This window comes from Gopherus evgoodei, chromosome 7 (genome assembly GCF_007399415.2).
Source record: "Gopherus evgoodei ecotype Sinaloan lineage chromosome 7, rGopEvg1_v1.p, whole genome shotgun sequence".
In the NCBI taxonomy this organism is placed as follows: Eukaryota; Metazoa; Chordata; order Testudines; family Testudinidae; genus Gopherus; species Gopherus evgoodei.
In genome coordinates this window covers 9,911,195-9,933,084 of record NC_044328.1, presented here as the reverse complement: position 1 = coordinate 9,933,084, position 21,890 = coordinate 9,911,195, and the positions used below count along the sequence as shown (strand labels likewise).

Below are 21,890 nucleotides of genomic sequence, written 5' to 3'. Positions count from 1 at the left end.
GAAAAGCATCATCTATTGTGATTCACCAACGTGACTTCCAGCAGAACCTAGGTTTTCCTTGGATGTCTTCTGTTTCATGATCGGCCAAGCCTGGCCATGCTTGGCTTGTGCGATCAGACAAGATCACAACACTTAGGTGACTGCCAAAATGCACTCAATTATAATTGTAGCCTTACTTTTTAAGGCAAAGCTGTCATTTGTAGCTGTGTGCGCACTCGTATTTGGAGCCTATCAGCATTGATAATGTCCCTCTAAGCACAGCAAATAGTGCTGGAAACATGCCAAAATAGACTGAATTTTCAACAGTGCAAACAAGTTGGTTCACGCTCCAACAATGTAGGCATTAAAGGAGTGGATCTGAATAATGCAACTTTCAAAACAAAATGGCAACACACCTAAAATATGACAATAACAACCAAATCACTGATATGAATGCTCCAGCACTTTAGCAAAAGGAAGCATATTTTAAACCAGGGCCAAAATTCTCTTTCAGATTCTTCACTGGAACCACTCTCTGGAAGCCATCCCTGAGAAAAGAACTGAAAATGTTTGTGCTTAAAATATATTACTCCTGTGCTGCAGTCACAAGTCCATCCTTATTTAAAAGAAGTGAAGGCAAAGGATTGAGGAGTAGACCTGGGTTCTAATTCCTGGCTTTGCCACTGATTTACAGCATGATTATGGGCTAGTCACATCGTGCCTCAGTTTCCCATCAGTAAAATGGGGGACAGTTTTATCTAACTACTGGGATGGTATGAATCTTAATATATTCTTTATTTATGCTCTCTACTTTCCCACGCAGACAAATGCTTTCACATTATTTTTCCTGGCTCCACAGCATGGCCACTAGTTTTCAGACCTGGAGGAGAAGGCCTGCCAAAGGGTTTATTGATAGATGACACGAGACACTTCCTCTTTCCCAGTGGCAGAGCACTATTTCTGAAGCACTCCCAGTTCAGATCTCTCACATGGCAATGGGGATCAAGCAAGACTTGCATTATATTCAGTGGGAATTCTGTGAATAATGGGAAAGGAATCCTGGACCTTGAGTTAATTGAATTTTCAGCCTGAACCTCCATGCTCCTGAATGACACAATGAAGAACACCCTTGAGGTACTGTGTCTATTCAATATATTGGTATTATACACATTTATGATGTCATGATATCGTTCCAAAGGATTTACACAGCATGCCTTTTAAGGTGTACTTATGTTCTACAAAGATACTCCGTAACCAGGACAACGGGGTATTCAGACATATTATCCACAAGAAATCTGGCTACTACGTAGAGTGAGTTTGTATTTCAAAGTCAATCTGTATGCTTTGTACATCATCAACTTTTGTCACCATCACCCCACTGATACCGAATCTGCAATCACAACTTTGTGTAATAATTTACTGTACAGCGGAGGCAAACCTGTCTCATCTTACCTTCCCTCTTTCTGTCTTCTTCCTAGCCTGCCCCTTTGTCCTGTTTTTGTCCTATTTTTCCAATTTTTTCAACAGTACAGAAAGACTTATAGATTTCCCCACTGCTTTTGTCCTTACAGCTTTCTTTAACTATTCAGTAGTGATAATAGTAAAGAACGGTTACTTACCCTTAAACTAACTATGATTCTTCACTGAGCATTTTTCCATGTGGATCCCACTTCTGGTTGGTGAAGTTACTCAGAGAAAGGGTTTAGTGAGAGAAGAGGGTGGGACCGTGGGACTTAGGATAGAGCACTGTGGAACCAGTAGGGAAAATGGGAGAGGGGAGTATGATCAACCAAAGAGACCTGGCAGGAGAGCCAGGGAGAAGACCATGTCATAAAAGCCAAGGAAGGAGATGTCAAGCAGGCGAGTCTAATCAACACAGCAGATGGGACAAGCAGGATGTAGGTGAAGTAGATACCTTGAGAGTTGTCTAGAAAGAGATCAGAACAGTTTCAGAAAGTGTGGCAGGGAATCCAGGATGGAGATAGAAAAGAGGAATTCAAGAGGAAACAGCTGTAGATAGCTCACTCAGTAAGTCTGGAGGTGAAGTGTAGGAAGGGAGATGGAAGGGCAGTAGGTGGGTAAGGAATGGCTTCAATCATAATTACAAAGAACCAAATTCTGAGAGGAGCCAATCTCCTTGCAAGTTATTGTGAAACTGGCACAACTACCAGCCATTATTTATGCTCTAAAATTCTCTTTATTAAAATCCTTTTTATGAAACACAACCTGAAACACTTTGCAATCAGTTGCACAGATCAGTTAATACTGGTGACACCACCTACATAACTCAACAAGTTCTAACAAATTCCAATTGTTTACAAGGCAAAACTTAAATTAACAAGATTCTATAAGCTCAATAAATAGTATGTCTGGTCCAGTTCAAGTATAATTAAACAAATCACAGCCTTAATAGAGAATAGAAAAACCCTGAATATAACCAGCCTGACACTAATTTAGTGTTCAAGCCAATATTAAAATGTATTAAGTCTTATGGGGCTAATGTTTAGATTTTTTTTTAAAATTTTTAATCTTGAAGAAAGCAAGATGCATTGTGACATTAAAGACTATTTGAGATCAGCAGATAAAAACATGTTCACTGTTCAGAAAGGCTGCAGCCTTTGTGAAATCTTTGGCTGAGACATGTTGAAATGATTCATAAAGATCATGGAAGCTCTTCTTTAAATAATAATAAATAATTTTTTGGCTAGACTTGAGACTGCCTGGTGCTATACATATATTAATCAGAAATGTAAATTATTGAAGAATTATGCTGACTAGAAAAATACTGCATCTTAGATTTTAAATATAGCAAGTCAAAAGAAAAACAGCACATTTTACAGCAGTTCAAAGAGGCAAATAGCTACCTGTACAGGTGCAGTGCCGCTCAGCAGAATAGGTATTAGAGTGATGTCTAGGAGTTAAATGCCTGCAAGCATTGCCTCTATGGACTGTTTTCATGGAAAGACATTACATTGCAGGTCTCTAATTGCATTGGGATGAAAGCTGATTGCACAGATTGTTAGGCTGAATACTAAGACTTGGAGGTTCTTTTGAATACAGGGATTTTGCAAAATCAAATAAAATTTTCAGGACTACAGCTGCCTTTTTGGCCACACTCACGTGCTGTTTTGTCAGTAGTTAGTCCTTAGGGGCCAGATTTTAAAATCCCCCCTGAAAATACCTGGATTTCATCACAGTTGTATGCTTGTGCACACACAGATCCCTTTCTGGAGGCTCTAAATATTTGCCCCTGCACCTCAAATACAGTAATTAGGCCAGCATCACCCTTGGTTTCTGCCAGTGGAACTCGGGTTTGCAGGCTGTCAGAGGAGGAAACTCCACATGGAAAGGGTTGCCCCCACTTTTACAGGGGGGATTAGGACTAGCCAGCACAAGCAAGGCGATCCTGGCTGGCTGAGAGTTGTGCTGACTCAGCACAGCTCCTGGGCTGCCCGTCAAGCCCCCAACCTTTGGAGCCCTGGCTGGAAACTGAAGCACTCTTCCTCAGGCAAGATCTCTGGGGAGGGAGCTGTAGGATACCACTACCAACCCACAACACAGACGGATTATGCACTTCTGATGCAACTAGCCCTGCGAGCACAAGGTGAAATATGCAAGGAGTGCAGCACAGGAGTGAATCTGGGCCTTAGCGTTTAATATTTTGGGGGTAATAAGTTGAATCACTCATTTAAGTCTGACAATGAGCCCATGGGCAAACACAGGTTTAGTGGTTTTACTCCTGCTGACCAGAATGGTTTCACTGTCACCTCCTACTCCCCCCATTTGTTTGCATCCACCTGTTGTCTCTCACCTTGAGCTCTGATTGTAAGCTCTTTGGGGTTTGGGAAAGTTTTTGTTACAGTGCTTAGAACAATGGGGCTGGAACTTCTCGGTGCTACTGATGTACAAATGGATAATAATAATAATAATAACACTCTTTGTACTTGAGTTTGGCTGGAGATAAGTTGCTAGAGGCGTGGAGATTTGGGGCATTATCAACCCCACCTCCCATCCACTTTAAGCGTAACCAGGTGATCTAAAAATCTACCACCACTCTGGTGAGTGCTCCAGTTCTGGAACAGTCTGAGATCTAAAAATCAGATGCTTGCATCTGGGGTGATTCCCTTCCCCACTTACATCATGTTATAAGGCAATGAGACTAATTCTTCACACTCAATGTATGCATCACTGCCTTAACAGCTATGCCTTGGACAGTAACTACAGAATATTTACTTCCCTTTTCATGATTTTACATCTTGCAATACAAATTTTGACCTAACAAATCTCATCAAAATGTAATAAGAAATCTTGTAGCAAGAAGAATTTGCTTTTCAAGATTTTTTGTTTCAATTAATTGAGGAATAAAAGTCATGTTTTAAATAAAGATGGGCCCAAATCCTGTCACACTTGAAATCTGGTGATGCTCAGATCTATGCCTAAATAGTGTGTCTTCCCTTCTTTCTCTCTGATGCCCCAAGCCAGACCTGGAATCCACAGAATCTCTGAACTTTGGAGAAAAATGAATCCAAGATTTGCAGCTTGCACCCAACGCTAGTTGAAATGAATGGAATGTCTGCACCATCTAACTGAAAGTGAACTTACCAAACAACAAAATGCAGCCCGGAGATATGATACTGAACTGAAGCCATTTTCAGAGAAAGAAGAATATGGCTGTTGGTGCAGGTGATATGGAACAGGTTTTTTGGTGGGAGCAGTTTTGGCAGATTGGCCATTTTGCATTATTTTGCAACATTAATGTTGTTCTCTGTGATGGATAAGCCATTCTGGGGAAAAAAAATTATTTACTGTACACAAAGTCCTATTGTATTAAGTGAAACACCTAATGCCAGAGATTTCAGTGGCCCTTAATATGGTCAATATCAGAGCTGGGCAAAGAATGGTGAAAAAAATCTGTAAATTCTCCCATTCTCCATTTTTCAACCAAATTTCAAACATTTCAAAAATTTTCCTACCACTTGCCTGGAGACATGGTTTGTGGTGCATTTCCTAAAAGCATAACTCCAGGATCAAATCTGGCAGCAGTTTTAGTACATATTCACTTTGCTACACAAAGCCCATTGAAATTAACCAGAAATCTAAACAGTGCATTTCAATGGGACTTTACATTATATTAAGCAACAACTCTGAGTATAAACAATGCCATATAATAATATTTATAGTTGCTGATGCATCCTGTGTTCTCACTGCAGCATTCTGTGAACAGTTGCTGCACTTGCCATAAAAATTCAGGGGAATGAATACAAAAACTGTTAAAACAACATTAAGAGTCTGGCTTATTTCCATAAAGACCAGGAAATTCAAGATGGCCAAGATTAGAAAAACATGTTTTAAACCCTCCCCCCGTCCCCCACAATGAGCATGGATAAAGAATTCTACAAGTTACATAAGCGAAACATCTAGCAGTTATAAAGCTTCTTGTGCGACTTTAATCTAAGACACAAAGTGGACACACTTTTAGAATTTTCCCAAGGAATATTCCCAAACACAGAAATTACCAAAGAGCATCCAGCCCACAGGATATAAAGCACTGGAGAATGAAGGCAAATAACTTTCAGCCTGAACTGTTCTGCCTGTACAGGATTTCAACTGTACGCTCCTAGAGACAGGGCTGCGACTTCCTCCATCTTTGTACATCTTTGTAACATCGAGTACATGGACAGTACTCGAAAATTTAAAAATGATGACGATTATCATCACCAAGCTCTAGGTGCACATATTCTAAGGCCACTGGGGTTTACCTTATGCCATCTAACAGTTAGCACTAGCACAATCGTTTTAGGTCTCTTAAACAAGGCCTATTGTTCACTATACTGAGTGAAGTGACTTAAAATATATTCATGTTAAAAGCTTCATTCAGGACATTTCTTTTCAGATCATTTCCACTGGAGGATGCTAACCTCTTCTAAATACTCAGCCTGACCTACTGTGTGGCATCTGAGAATCCCTGAGAATTCTGAGTTAGTATAGGAAGCCGTTCCAAACACACAGCCTGAGAAAGAATAGCTGCGCTTGTTACAGATACGCCAGGACTGCTTCCCTGTGGGAAACTATTTCAGGCATTATGGTTTTAATGGCACCCTGGGCACAGATGCATAGAATATGCTGTTTATTGTGCTTTCCTTCCTCCTGCACAGTGCGAATTGATCACCACATCATGTAGCTCAACAATGAAATATCAGCATTCACTCATTTACAACTCTTCTAGTTGAGCACATCATAGCTTTTTCTTCTCAAAGTGGGGAACAATCCCAGCAACGTCCTGTGGCAGATTGCTGTCTTCTTCATTCATTTTCAGACTCTCTTCTGCAAGCTGGGATAGATACTTCTGTGACCAAAGGAAAACCAGAGGTGGCATTAGCAAGACTGATAATACTCAGCACAGAGTGCTTTATAGCTTCAAAGCACTGTCACTAAGCCCGTAACAACCCTGGGAGACAGAACCCACAGACATTCTGTCTACACTAAGGAAATTTAAACTGGTGTATCTGTATTAATGTAGATCCCCCAGAGCAAATTTCCTTAATGCTGACAAGACCAGGGAGGTTAAGTGACTTGCTCAGTGCCACCCAGGAAGTCAGTGGCAGAACCAGGAGGACTACAGTTCAGGATATCCTGGCTCCCAGTCCCATACTCAATCTACTAGACCCTTTCTCCTGGCAAATAGAAGCTGATTGCTCAGTTCTGCTCTCACATTGGGGTAAATCAGCAGTAATGCTGCAGAAGTGAACAGAATTACACTGGTATTGAAGTGGTGTGATTGCGGGCAGACACAGTTCCTGATATGACTTAAAACATATGTTACATTTGCAAAGCGTCTGACTTAGATACATACCTTTTGATGTATATAAATCTATTTCTTTAAAGTGGAACGAAAAGTGAAGCCAACAATCATCACTGATAGGATTTAACAATCTGGCTGGAGTATTTGCCTGTACTGACTTGTTTTATTATGATGGCGTTCAAGTGCCTTAAATATCAATAATATAGTGCGATCCTAAAATCTATTAGCAGCCAGTAAAGCTGCTGACTTACTGGCAATGCCCTTGGATGGCAGAGGTGCACACAAAATGGAAGGTGGAATGACACGGGCATAAGAGAGGCATGCAAAAATTTTATACTCAAATTCAACCCAGGTGAATGGCATGAGAGGCAGAAGGGAACAAAACGTCCTCATCACAAGTAAATGTGGTCAGAATCATGGGAGATACCTCTATAATAACACAGAAGGGGTTTTATTAAAGATTTATACATATAAAATCACACTCACATGCATGAGTAACTGATCTGAGTGTTATTAGAGACCATAAATCCAACAAATGGAAAAATGTTCCTCTCTGTGGATCCTGGCCAAGCAAATGCCAGTTACTCAAACTCTTGAAACAGATTAATTAGCACCATCAGTCTACGTACAGCTGCAATGAGAAATCACATGCATCTCTAGCTACGAACAACTGCTCTGGTCTAGGACTGGTCATTTAAAAACACTGCCCCAGGGGGGAAAAACAGAATCTCATTGCAACACTGCAGCAGGCACCCTATTGCCTGCTTTGTGTCTCTCCTTTCAGTGATGCCTGTGTGTGACCTGCTGTTGCACTGTCTATTCAGTACACTGCATAAACTCACAATATGCAGGGCAGGATTAACCTTTTGTGGGCCCTGGAGCCCGCCCAAAGGCCTTGCCCCTGCACTCTGCCCCAAGGCCCCGCCCCTGCACGCCTCCTGAAGGCCCCATCCCTGCTCTCCACTCATGCTCCGCTCTGAGGTCCCGCCCCTGCTTGGCCTCTTTCCCGCCAGGCCCCGCCCATCGCTCACACAGGGGGTGTGTGGAGAGGAGTGAAGTGGGGAGGCGGTGGAGAGGGGCCAAGAGGCGCAAGCGGGGGAGGGGAAGGGTGCGGAGAGGAATGATTGGGGGTGGGGCTTCAGGGGGAAGAGACCAAGTGAGGTCGGGGCCTTGGGGGGTGGCCACAGTCCAGGTGACAGGGCATCTTCTGAGTGTGGGCCCAGCACTATTGTAAACCGAGTACTGACAATGTGGTCTTCCTTTTCTAGAGAAAGGGCAAAACTCTTTATGTTTCATGTGTACAGCTTAGCAGGAGGTGACTCAAAACTATTCTTCAGCTTCCACAGGCAACCTTCCCCCCCCCGCCCTTTTTCCTTTTTTTTTTTTGAGGGGAAGGGGTTGTAGCTGGTCCATTTTTAAACCTCAAACATTGCCTGCCAAGATCCTTAAGGTCAGAAGGGACCATTATGATCGTCTAGTCTGACCTCCTGCACAACACAGGCCACAGAATCTCACCCACCCACTCCTGTATCAAACCCCTAACCTACATCTGAACTACTGAAGTCCTCAAATTGTGGTTTTAAGACTTCAAGGCGCAGAGGAAGGCGAAACCCCCCCAGGGCCTCTGCCAATCTGTCCTGGAGGAAAATTCCTTCCCAATCCCAAATATGGAAAACAGCTAAACCCTGAGCATGTGGGCAAGACTCACCAGCAAGACACTCAGGAAAGAATTCTCTGTAGTAACTCAGATCCCACCCCATCTAACATCCCATCACAAGCCATTGGGCATATTTGCCACTAATAGTCAAAGACCAATTAATTGCCAAAATTAGGCTATCCCATCATATCGTCCCCTCCATAAATTTATCAAGCTTAATCTTGAAGCCAGATATGTCTTTTGCCTCCAGTGCTCCCCTTGGAAGGCTGTTCTAGAACTTCACTCCTCTGATGTTTAGAAACCTTCATCTAATTTCAAGTCTAAACTTCCTGATGGCCAGTTTATATCCATTTGTTCTCATGCTCACATTGGTACTGAGCTTAAATAATTCCTCTCCCTCCCTGGTATTTATTCCTCTGATGTATTCATAAAGAGCAATCATATCTCCCCTCAGCCTTCTTTTGGTTAGGCTAAACAAGCCAAGCTCTTTGAGTCTCCTTTCATAAGGCAGGTTTTTCCATTCCTCGGATCATTCCAGTAGCCTTTCTCTGTACCTGTTCCAGTTTGAATTCATCCTTCTTAAACATAGGAGACCAGAATTGCACACAGATTTGAGATGAGGTCTCACCAGTGCCTTGTATAATGGTACTAACACCTCCTTATCTCTACTGGAAATACCTCGCCTGATGCATCCCAAGACCGCATTAGCTTTGTTCATGGCCATATCACATTGGCGGCTCATAGACATCCTCTGATCAACCAGTACTCCGAGGTCCTTCTCCTCCTCTGTTACTTCCAACTGATGCGTCCCCAGTTTATAACAAAAATTCTTGTTATTAATCCCTAAATGCATGACCTTGCTCTTTTCACTATGAAATTTCATGCTATTACTATTACTCCCATTTACAAGGTCATCCAGATCTTCCTGTATGATATCCCAGTCCTCCTCTGTATTAGCAACACCTCCCAGCTTTCTGTCATCTGCAAACTTTATCAGCACATTCTCACTTTTTGTGCCAAGGTCAGTAATAAAAAGATTAAATAAGATTGTTCCCAAAACCGATCCCTGAGGAACTCCACTAGTAACCTCCCTCCAGCCTGACAGTTCACCTTTCAGTACGACCTGTTGTAGTCTCCCCTTTAACCAGTTCCTTATCCACCTTTCAATTTTCATATTGATCCCTATCTTTTCCAATTTAACTAATAATTCCCCATGTGGAACCGTATCAAATGCCTAACTGAAATCAAGGTAAATTAGATCCACTGCATTTCCTTTGTCTAAAAAAATTGTTACCTTCTCAAAGAAGGAGATCAAGTTGGTTTGGCTTCTTTTGTAAAATCATATTGTATTTTGTCCCAATTACCATTGACCTCAATGCCCTTAACTACTTTCTCTTTCAACATTTTTCCAAGACCTTGCATACAGGAGCACCGCCAGCTTTTTTCCAGCCGAGGCTGCAGAAGGTCCCGCCCTGAAATGCCACCTCAGACAGAGGCAGCCAAAGGTCCCGCCCCCGAAATGCTGCCCCGGACAGAGATGATGGAAGGTCCTGCCTCCGAAATGCCGACAATGACCAGGGGGGCCGAAGATCCAGCCGCCGCAGTTGCCGCCCCCCAAATGTTTAGTGTCCTAGGCGACCACCTAGGTCACCTAATGGGTTGCGCCGGCCCTGCTTGCATACTACAGATGTCAAACTAACAGGCCTATAGTTACTCGGATCACTTTTTTTCCTTTCTTAAAAACAGGAACTATGTTAGCAATTCTCCAGTCATACAGTACAACCCCTGAGTTCACAGATTCATTAAAAATTCTTGCTAATGGGCTTGCAATTTCATGTGCCAGTTCCTTTAGTATTCTTGGATGAAGATTATCTGGGCCCCCTGATTTAGTCCCATTAAGCTGTTTGAGTTTGGCTTCTACCTCAGATGTGGTAATATCTACCTCCATATCCTCATTCCCGTTTGTCATCCTACCATTATCCCTAGGCTCCTTATTAGCCTCATTAAAGACTAAAGCAAAGTATTTGTTTAGATATTGGGCCATGCCTAAATTATCCTTAACCTCCACTCCATCCCCAGTGTTTAGCAGTCCCACTTCTTTTTTTCTTCTTATTTATATGGCTATAGAACCTTTTACTATTGGTTTTAATTCCCTTTGCAAGGTCCAACTCTACATGGCTTTTGGCCTCTCTCACTTCATCCCTAAATATTCTGACCTCAATAAGGTAGCTTTCCCATCTTCCACTCCTTGTAGGCTCTGCTTTTTCTTAATCACCTCTCTGAGATGTTTGCTCATCCAGCTTGGTCTACAATTCCTGCCTATGAATTTTTTCCCCTTTCTTAGGATGCAGGTTTCTGATAGTTTCTGCAACTTTGACTTGAAGTAATTCCAGGCCTCCTCTTCCTTTAGATTCACAAGTTCTTCAGCCCAATCCACTTCTCTAACTAATTTTCTGAATTTTTTTAAGTTAGCCCTTTTGAAATCAAAAACCCTAGTCACAGATCTATTTTTGTTTATCCTTCCATTTAGTTTAAACTGAATTAGCTCATGATCACTCGAACCAAGGTTGTCCCCAACAACCATTTCTTCTACGAGGTCCTAACTACTCACCAAAACCAAATCTAAAATGGCATCCCATCTTGTTGGTTCAGCAACCACTTGGTGAAGGAATCCATCAGCTATCGCAGCCAGGAAAATCTGAGCCCTATTATTATTACTAGCACTTGTCCTCCAGTCTATATCTGGGAAGTTAAAGTCTCTGATGATCACACAATTCCCATTAGTATTTACTTCATTAAAAACATTAAAGAGGTCTCTGTCCATATTGAATTCAGATCCTGGTGGTCTATAACACACTCCAAGCATAAGTGTCAACTTTCTCCAGCGCCAGTGGGTGCTCGCGCCCTCCTAGCCCTGGCCTAACTCCACCCTTTCCCCACCCTCCCTCGCCCCCCATTCCAACCCCTTCCCCAAAGTCCTGCCCCAATTCCGCCCCCTCCCTGCCCCTATTGGACCCCTTCCCTAAATCCCCGCCCCATCCCCGTCTCTTCCCCGAGTGCGCTGCATTCTCCCTCCTTCCCCCTCCCTCCCAGCCATGCAAAACAGCTGTTTTGCAGTGCAAGCGCTGGGAGCTAGGGGGAAAAGGTGGACACACGACGTGCTCAGGGGAGGACGCGGAGCGGAGGCGGAGGTGTGGGTTGAGTTTGGTTTATTTTTGGATATGCCAATGATCTTAGTGCAATATTGTCTAATGTGTGCTTTTATATTTGGAAAAATACCTAGAGCAATGGGTGGGGATTTAAAAGTAAATCTAAATAAATACACAGGACATGGCATTCTTCTTCACTGCCTTCTACAATTGTTATGTAGCATTGTGCTGCACTGTTGGACAGCTGCCACATTCCACACGAGAGATGGCTGCATTTCAGTGGCCTATGAAGCCATCCTCAGATCATTTATGTATCATACACATAATGCTTTGAAATTCCTCAAGTTGAAACATACTATAGAGACTTAAATTGGCACAGAAATAAAATTATACAAATTCTAAAAGGGTAACAAATTTAGCTGCCATGAAATTAAGAAATCACTAGTGGTGGCAGGCTCTGTGCAATCTGTCCCAGAAAAAACTGCCTATGCACTTCAGTCCTCACCTGAAACACTGCTACTATTCCCTAATTTTGGGACTCTTAAGAGGAGAGACTCAGCTGGGCCAAATTGTGTGCTAGTATTTTTGTGATGTGGCTTTCTGACCTCATTTCACTTGTGAGCCATGATTTGAGCATAGGGATCAGAGGTGACAGGCTAGTGTGCTGGCTGGCAGCACTGCACAAATCATTTGATTTCTATACATTTGTCAGCTTAAAAGATTTAAAACTGTCCATTTCCATGCCACTGAATTCTGTGTGTACCATGAAAGTCCTTTTTATAGCACCAGAGAGTTTTACTCAGTCTGACCCATTCGTTAGTAGAAGCAGGACTAAAACTAGTTACACGTGCGTTTTACCTGAAGATTTTTGTAGTGAACAGTACTCCTGCAGTGGCTCGTCTTAGCTGTCTCTTCATTCGTGTAGAAAAGTCCACAAAGCTTGCAGTAAAACCCAGTTCTGGGCACCACAAATTCCACACCTACCAAACAATTTAGAATCACATTAACATGGTTTACTTTCAAAGAGAAAAATATAATTTAGCTCAATGATAAAGAAACAAAGGCTAATCCCAAATCTACTACTTTCAAGTTCACCTGACAGGACATCAAATTCTGTAACACTGATGAATGACAGTGAAAAATTACAATTTAAAACATCATGTACTGCAAATACACATTGTATACATTCTCATAGGTATTATATGTATTTATATATTATCTCAGATAATATATGCATGTATGTTTATTGAGAATACATGACAGTATACCACAAAGGGTTGGGATAGTCCCAGAATTTAGTAGGGGCAAAAGTCACAACTGAGTTATATAGGTCTTTCCTAGCAAGTACCAATAATAGCCTTACATTAGATCACACCACACTGTATTCTGTATGTTCATGATTTATGGTTGTGTAGTGTAATCGATCCATTCGGGGCTAATCACTCTAATTTTTCATGTTACATGCTTAGAAGCTCCTTACTATACAGAGAACTCCCATGAGAGACCTCTCTGCCCTCAAGATTTCCTTGGCACTGACCAATGCTTCTACCAAAGCCCAGATAATTTCTTTATGAATGTGTCAGTCTCCCTATGTTTTAGACCTTGGAATTCAATGGCAGTTATTTCAGCTGTTCAGTGTCATTAATGAATGCATAGTCCATTTATCTGGAATAATAATCAATGATCTGGAATAAAAATCTCAGTTGTTTCAACATTTAACCATGTTTTACTTACTGTTTCTTTTGATTCTCCTTGCATTCATTCTGAGAAACAAATACAATAAGTAGCCTTAAAGTGACACCTTGTTGTATATTCAAGGTATTGCAATGGACAGTGTCTCATGCAGAGAGAGACCTAAAAGTTCAGACATACCTAGAGGAATGCTAAGTTCAGTGAAAACATCCTCTTGTTCCCAGGATGGTGAAGAATGGGGTCTTTTAGATTTCACCTCGGAGAATTCAGGAGATTTCATTTCCAGGTACCTAGGATTTACTTAACAAAGGAATAAATGCATTGAATGGTATATTTCCATCCAATCTGGTTGCTTAATACAGTGCAGCTGCCAATAGCTAACCAAAAAGAAACACCACACACACAGTAAGTACATTTTTTTATCTAGAGACATTTGCATGTTCGTTACTGCTCTTCTGTTTATATTTTAAACTTTTCCATTTTGGTAATTGCCCACTTTCATTAGAGAGAGTGTGTTAAAACTGGAGCTATACTTTATGCATGCCTCAGTATTACAGAATACTGACAAACACTTTTCTTCTGTATTTATGTTAAATCAGTGCAGGCAGTAGATTTAATGCATGAGAAATATTGTGTTGATCTACTGGGAAGGATTAAGGCTGGTAAGAAAGATATCCTTCCTCCCCGTTCCAGACATGTGAATTGCTTATATATTATATATAAAATACAGAGCCACTCAAGATAACCAGATAACCGTACTCAGAGAGTAGTTATTAATGGCTCCCAATCCTGCTGGAAAGGTATAACAAGTGGGGTTCCGCAGGGGTCTGTTTTGGGACCGGCTCTGTTCAATATCTTCATCAACGATTTAGATGTTGGCATAGAAAGTACACTTATTAAGTTTGCGGATGATACCAAACTGGGAGGGATTGCAACTGCTTTGGAGAACAGGGTCAAAATTCAAAATGATCTGGACAAATTGGAGAAATGGTCTGAGGTAAACAGGATGAAGTTCAATAAAGATAAATGCAAAGTGCTCCACTTAGGAAGGAACAATCAGTTTCACACATACAGAATGGGAAGAGACTGTTTAGGAAGGAGTATGGCAGAAAGATATCTAGGGGTTGTAGTAGACCACAAGCTTAATATGAGTCAACAGTGTGATACTGTTGCAAAAAAAGCAAACATGATTCTGGGATGCATTAACAGGTGTGTAGTAAACAAGACACGAGAAGTCATTCTTCCGCTTTACTCTGCGCTGGTCAGGCCTCAACTGGAGTATTGTGTCCAGTTCTGGGCACCGCATTTCAAGAAAGATGTGGAGAAATTGGAGAGGGTCCAGAGAAGAGCAACGAGAATGATTAAAGGTCTTGAGAACATGACCTATGAAGGAAGGCTGAAGGAATTGGGTTTGTTTAGTTTGGAAAAGAGAAGACTAAGAGGGGACATGATAGCAGTTTTCAGGTATCTAAAAGGGTGTCATCAGGAGGAGGGAGAAAACTTGTTCATCTTAGCCTCCAATGATAGAACAAGAAGCAATGGGCTTAAACTGCAGCAAGGGAGGTTTAGGTTGGACATTAGGAAAAAGTTCCTAACTGTCAGGGTAGTTAAACACTGGAATAAATTGCCTAGGGAAGTTGTGGAATCTCCATCTCTGGAGGTATTTAAGAGTAGGTTAGATAAATGTCTATTAGGGATGGTCTAGACAGTATTTGGTCCTGCCATGAGGGCAGGGGACTGAACTCGATGACCTCTCGAGGTCCCTTCCAGTCTTAGAGTCTATGAGTCTATAAGATCCCAAATCACTACAGCATTACAACAGAGATGCAGGATTAAGAATAAAGGGCTTGATTCTGATTCTGCAGTTCTTCCAGACACTGCTGTCCTTACTCAGATATTTTTCCTGACAGCTAAAGTTTTTAATAGGCAGGTATGATTAATCTTACCCTCTGAAAATATTTTCTGGCTTTGTGTTACCATGTGCCTTGCAACGTCAAGTTATATTAGAGGGAACATATAAGAAATAATGGTACTTGGTTAGTACCCACCCAAGTCCCCACACAAAATCACGTGCTTGCATGAACAAGGACAGAGAACATCTACAAACAATTTTCATCTTTTTGTATAGTGGGTAAGAAACACTCATCCTGAGTTTCTTACGTTGGTGGGAGCCACATAGATATAAAAGATCCCTCGGTTATGTGTTGACCTGCAGGAACTGTAGTTTTTCTCATTGACCATTCAAAGTACTTAGCAAGGGGGCTGCAAGAGTTCAGCTCAACTCACATGAACCCAGATGTGACTGCTACAGTTGATTATTGCAAGCTGGTTATCGTATTTCCTTTACACCATTTGACTAAAAGCCTTTAATGGATTAATGGATTAACAGGGCTCTCATGGCAGCAGGGCTCTTTTACTGAGCTGCTCCTAGGAAAATCTTGACACTATTAGCAACATTTATTCTTGTTAGCAGCAGATTAAAATCTAATGCATCTTGCACAGATAAAAGCTCTTCACCAGCAGAAAAGAAAACACAGAAGTAGTTACCCCGGGTCTCTTGACACTCTTGGCTTCCACGCGTTGTTTCTTCACTGGAGTTTTTTACAAGCATTTCCATGACGTCTCTACTCTCTGTTTCTTGTGATCCCATCAGCTTGTAATGATCCATAAAAGTGTCAGAGAGCTGGTGAGTCTCTCCTTTCATTTGATCAGAAGGTATCCGTCCATCCTCCAGCTTCATGTGAATATCAGAGCTCTCCTCTATTTTTCCTTCCTTTTTGTGGTAATTAGAATCCCTAAGAGCTCTGTCTTCTTGTGATTCATCTGGCTTCTGTTCAGTGTCCAGATTTAGGCTTGATGCTTCTGTAACTGCATCATCATCATCATCATCTTCTGGACAGCCACCAGAAGCAGCTCTGCTTTCCTTTGCTGATCTGAAGCTCGTTTCTGGAGCTTCCTGGGCAGATTCGCCTTCACATCTGTTTATCTGGCTATGGTCATTTTCCAGTTCTAATGTGCTAGTTACAAACTGATGCATTTCTGAGCATGCTTTGTCTTTTGGATCAACTGGAACAATTTCTTCAAGTTCGGTTATATCTGGCTCCATAATAAAGTCATCTTCTCCCACTTCATCCACTGTGACCAGTTCTTCCATGTTAGCTGGATACCAGGCCTCGCCTTCCATCTCACTTCCACTTTCCCAGTCTTGCTCCTGCAACAAAGAGGGAAACGAGTTGGGAAAGATGTCATAGTTATACATCATCAATATTAGGGAATGGGCTTTGGTGTAGTGATCACAAGTGATGCTTTGGACTGACCATCCCTCATGTCCTGACCATCTCTCAAGTCCTACCATGTCCATAATTCCACCATGTTTGATTTATTCTGTGTACGTGTAGGGGGTTGTATATGTAATCCATGTGCTAATAGGGAGATATTTCTTTAGAGAAAAGCGGGAGAGGAGTGAGTTGTGTCTGGGTCATTCCTGCTAGGCAGATGCCCAATTAGCACTCCACATCCAGAAGTTTCTGGAATTGGGTGTGGTAGCTGGACTCATAGCCTCCACTGAGGACAAGTAATCAAGGCAGCTTCTTTACAAAAGCACATGTGACCTGCTGGGAGAAGCTTAGCCATGGCAGCAGAAAGCAGGCTGATTTCCCTTAACTCTGAAGCACTGTACAGCAGGTTAGGAGTATTGTTAACTTTCCAACACTGGGAAGCCCCGGCCATGTTAGAAAGAGGAGACTAGGAGGGGAAACTAATGTCTTTCATTTTAGCGACACACCTTGAGTGTGATTTGATTTTAGCCAAACCGTTTTAGTTCAATTGTCTTTACCAGTTCGGTTCAGCAACTTTTTTCTTATTTAAATGGGATGATGGGTAAAGTCGTCCATATCTGGCTATTCTCTGTTTTGTATTTTTCTTGTATAGGGTTATTGATTTATATACTTAATACCGATTGGCTGATTAATTAGCTAGCTAGTTGGGTGATTCCATAGTCCAGTAGAGGAGGAGAACATCTGCTTGGGTTCCAGTTGGAGATTTCTACAAGCAAGGGGAGGGATGATATTGCTACAGAGGTTTTGGCTTAGCAGACTGTATGGAGTCGATAAACAAAGACTCTAACTGAGACAGGTAAACTCAGCCTAAGCTGTTGGAACTCTGAGTTACTTCTCACTGTGTGTTTGTGGGGACCGAGCTGTTTAGATCTAATTTGTTTCTTTTTTCTATATTTATGTATAATTGTGAAGCTAGCATATGTGGATTCTGAAGTAGCCTTATTAGATAGTAGAAATTATTATTGTTTCTTGATTATTATAAGATTATATGAAGTTGGTACTTAAGAATTAAGTTCATTCCCTTTGTTCTTTTTGGACTTGATTGTGGGGAATCCTTGCTGAAAGACCTCCATGGCTGAACTCTGGCTCTGCACGTGCTTTTCTATAGGAGTTGTGTTTAACCACTAGGAGAATTCCCCCACTGTTACATATGCACAGACCACTTTACAATAGCCATATAAATGCTTCAAGCACTGCACTTCTTTGGGGATATTTTGTAACTCTCTGGGCTGCTGAAATCTCCTCATCTCACTCTTTTGTTAATTACCACCATGTGAGCAGTGCCACAGCTGCCCAGAAATCCACAACCTGTTGTACCTAATTCTTTGAATAAGTCTTCCTTCAGGCTCAGAGGAAATTCACTTACCTACCCCTCTGGGGACATAGGAGCCTTACGAGCAGAGACTGCTGGGGGAGTGTGCTGAATTTGTCCACTCCCCATCATCACCATGACCAACCTCTCCCCAACCAACGCAGTCATTTTTTTTGCTTGGCTGCACACTACCTCAAGCTGCTACAGAGAAAGGAAACTTGTGGTTACCTACTGCAGTCACTTCCTTCCACATGGACCCTCTGCCAGAGACTCTGCTGGCAGAAGCTGGGGTAGACCTTGAAGGAAGTTAGCCTTTAGAGCTACACTAAGCTTTTAATCTCCTGGAATACTAGATAAATGCCAAATAAAACCACAGGATGGTACTAATTATAAACTCATTATCCGACAGTGGAGCTTCCTTCCAAAACATTAGCACTGGCTTTCAGAAGTGCACATACAGTAACTCCTCACTTAACGTTGTAGTTATGTTCCTGAAAAATGCGACTTTAAGTGAAACAATGTTAAGTGAATCCAATTTCCCCATAAGAATTAATGTAAATGGGGAGGGAGTCAGTTCCAGGGCAGCTTCCCTTACTTTGCAAGCACCAGGGGCGGGGGCCTCAACCCTCAGCCCGCCCACTCCACTCCTTCCCCCAAGCTCCCACCCTGGACCTGCCTTTTCTCTCCCACCACCTCCTCCCCCTTTACTTCACATGCTGTGTCCTGGCTCCTCCTCCTCCCTCCCCTCTCTTCTAAATGCTGCAAGCCAGCTGATTGCTGCGTTTGGAGGTGGGGGTGGGGATGCATGCTGAGTCCTCGCTCCTCTCCTCTCCCTCCTGCCTGGGGCAATCAGCTGGCTTGCGGCGTTTAGGAGGCAGGAGGAGCAAGGACTTGGTGCAGGTTCCCCCTCCCTCCCCCACTGCCTCCTGCCTGGGGCAATCAGCTGGCTTCTGGCGTTCGGGAGGCAGGGGAGGGAGGGGGAGCCTATGCGCTGAGTCCTTGCTCCTCCCCCTTCCCTCCTGCCTCCAAAATGCCTCAAGCCAGCTGATTGCCACAGGCAGGAGGCAGGGGGAGGAGTGAGAAGACACTGATCTGAGGGGTCTGTTGACAGGCGGGAGGTGCTGGGAGGGGGCATAGGGAGGCTGCCAGCTGTGGAGAAAGCAGGCATCTGACGAAGTGGGTATTCACCCACGAAAGCTCATGCTCCAAAACGTCTGTTAGCCTATAAGGTGCCATAGGATTCTTTGCTGCTTTTACAGATCCAGACTAACACGGCTACCCCTCTGATACTTTAAGTGAGGAGTCACTGTATTAATTACAATGCCTGTTTACTTTTAATGCATAGCTGGAATAAGTTAGATTTCAACTCCCAGAATCATTTTATGTGCATAAGAGATTAAAAATCTGTGTTTCTCTCCTCTTTGGTCATTTTCTAGGAAGCCTGGCAGTGTCCTAGGGTAGACAGACTGTTCTTGATCAGGAGATCAATTTTCTACCGCACCAGATATCGATAGCTACCAAATTCAACCATCAGCTCCTAACTGTAAAGGTATGAAGCTGGAGCATTTCGAAGAATATGTCTCTGTGCTACTGCAACAGGAAGTTTGGAGTGAAATTATTTAATTAAAGAGAAATTTTTAAAAAGAGGTTGTTTACAGTTCATCTAATGCCATCAATCTGAAAAGGCTTCATCTCCTGTCCCATCCTTTGCTGTAGCTCCAGAATGACTGCTTCTTCTATTTTTGGACACACTGTACGGTTATGTGGTCTTTTTAGGCATACGTTCCTTCACATGCATAGCACTTGGCAGCAGCAATTAAAAATAATCTATATGGGCATACAGCAACTAAAAAAATAGTCTCTCAAAACCCTGTCGGGAAAAGCTGTCCATAGAGGCAGAGTTCAATACGAGGTAAGTTAATTTAGACATCCCCTCTCAGAATGTCTGAGAAATGGCATTCAATGGGAGTGTAATATTTCTGTCTGCAAAATTTGCTGACAAACTCATGTGTTGCTTCATTTTATAATAGAGACTAAACCCAGTTAACACACAGTTTACCTTCTCTTTTCTTGTGCTTTCCACAGAATCTGCTGAATCTTTTCCTTGTTTATTCGCTGAAGGTGAGGTCTTCTCTGTAATATGCTCCTCTTTCCCAAGCTAAAACAAATACAATATGTATATCTGTAGTGACACTCAGCAGTAATCCTAAGCAGAGAGATTTCCATTATGGTTCCATTCTGAGTCTTTGTAAGCAAAGGCATTCAGCATGGTCCATTCCTTATTCATCAAATCTGTATAACTGAATTGTACTCTGGGGAAACACCCAGAGTCTGGAGACTTCTATCTAGCACAGCTGGACAGAAAATTGAAAAAAGAAAAGAAATTTTGAGAAAAAAATGGAAATGATTGGAAATTCATGAATCTTCCTTCTTCAGTTTTCCAACCAACCCTGGTTTATAATGATTGAATGGAGTGTAAGCAGAGGGCCCCAACCCATTGATTTGTTATTGTAGGACTGCTCAGGAATACAGTTCCTTGCATAGGTTATATTTTGGAAAAACAAACCACAACATTATATGGTGTTTAAAAAAAAAAAAAAGTAGATGGACTGGAAGTTTGGATCTTTTAAGCTTGAGGGCGTCCCTTTAACCTGATGAGTGACCTTAACCAAAGATTCTCAGAAGGTCTATCGCTAACACTGTTCGTTTAAGATGATTATGTACGTGTGTCCAATTACTGCAGCTTCTCTCCAAGGAAGCACAAAGCGACCACAAAAGGACAATCAAGCCACATCATCTTGGTTGTCACCAGGGACTGAACCCAGGAGTTAAAAGCAGGAGCCTCTGCAGCTTCTGCAAAAGGATTAAGATCCACACTCGGCAGCTGCAGTGGACTCATATCCTCAAAGGACCAGGACAGACGTATGCCTAACATAGAGGAATGACAGCTTTGATGTGGGCTCCTCCCACTCTACTTCTCTGAGACTCCAACTGCATGAGCTTCTGTCGTTAGCAGTCCCTGCAGACTGCCACAAGAGGAGCACCACAGGGCCAGGCAGGAGGGTGCCTGACTCCATAGGGTTACACCTTAGAGAGAGCCCTGCTCCGAGGTATCATTCAGCCACGCTGAAATACACAGGGAAAGAAAAAGGGGACACAAATCTGGTGCAGATAAACAGATCAATTGGACATGGCAGAGCCATCGCCTGCTTGCTACAGAGACTGCTGAGCTACAACCCGGAAACCTGGAAATGGCTGCCATTTTTTCCCTGGCTGAGGAAGGAAAGCAAGGTCAACTAAGGCTTGCTCTGAGCTGGCTACAGATTTTGAAGTTCAGTGGAATCAACTCAAGTCATTGTACCTGGGGAACCAGAAATAGGATATCCAGCAACTTCTGCAAGTAAACGCTCCCCAGCGAGAGACACTGACCACCTACCCATTTTCAAGACTATTGTTAGTTAAATACATGTAAAGCCTTGTTTGCATTCTGTGCAGCATCACACTTACACACCTGTGCTGCAATGTTATCAACCACTGTACACCATGTGGCCGTCATACTTAGTGTCAAAGTAACAAAGAGTTACGATTAGAACTTTTCAGAAGAGCTCAAATAAATTGTGTGCCCAAATCCCACTGGTGTCCCAGTAGTCTCCTTTTAGTCAATGATTTTTGGGGAAGAAAGCCAAAGGTACTGGAGTGAATAACAGAGCTCTCCATAATGCTATTTCTGTTGATGTGGCAAGTTACAAAATGTCCAAGTGGCTTTTTCTCCCTGCTTGGTGTTAATAATGTGAGTTCAAAACTGGCGGGGGTACGTTGCACCCCTAAAAGTGCAACTGCTCCCCAAGAAAGCCTAGAGATACTACACATGACAGGTTCCCGGGTGCATGAATAAGGAAAACAAACTTTTGCTCTCCAAGTTTCCTACTCAGTTCTTGAGCTGCTGTATAAAATGATTGTT

The 21,890-nt window shown here is 42.4% G+C and overlaps 1 protein-coding gene across 1 annotated transcript in view; it reads right to left on the bottom strand.

Moving 5' to 3' along the window:
* Positions 1 to 2,290: 2,290 nt before the first annotated feature.
* The window catches only part of RBM20 (RNA binding motif protein 20), a 77,368-nt gene continuing 57,768 nt past the window's right edge, over positions 2,291 to 21,890 (bottom strand). The window contains exons 10-14 of the mRNA XM_030568859.1: positions 19,989 to 20,087; positions 15,827 to 16,490; positions 13,460 to 13,579; positions 12,446 to 12,567; positions 2,291 to 6,325 (exon numbers count right to left, since the gene is read on the bottom strand). Coding sequence (XP_030424719.1) covers positions 6,215 to 6,325; positions 12,446 to 12,567; positions 13,460 to 13,579; positions 15,827 to 16,490; positions 19,989 to 20,087 — 1,116 coding nt within the window. The 3' untranslated portion in view covers positions 2,291 to 6,214. The remainder of the gene's footprint in view (positions 6,326 to 12,445; positions 12,568 to 13,459; positions 13,580 to 15,826; positions 16,491 to 19,988; positions 20,088 to 21,890) is intronic.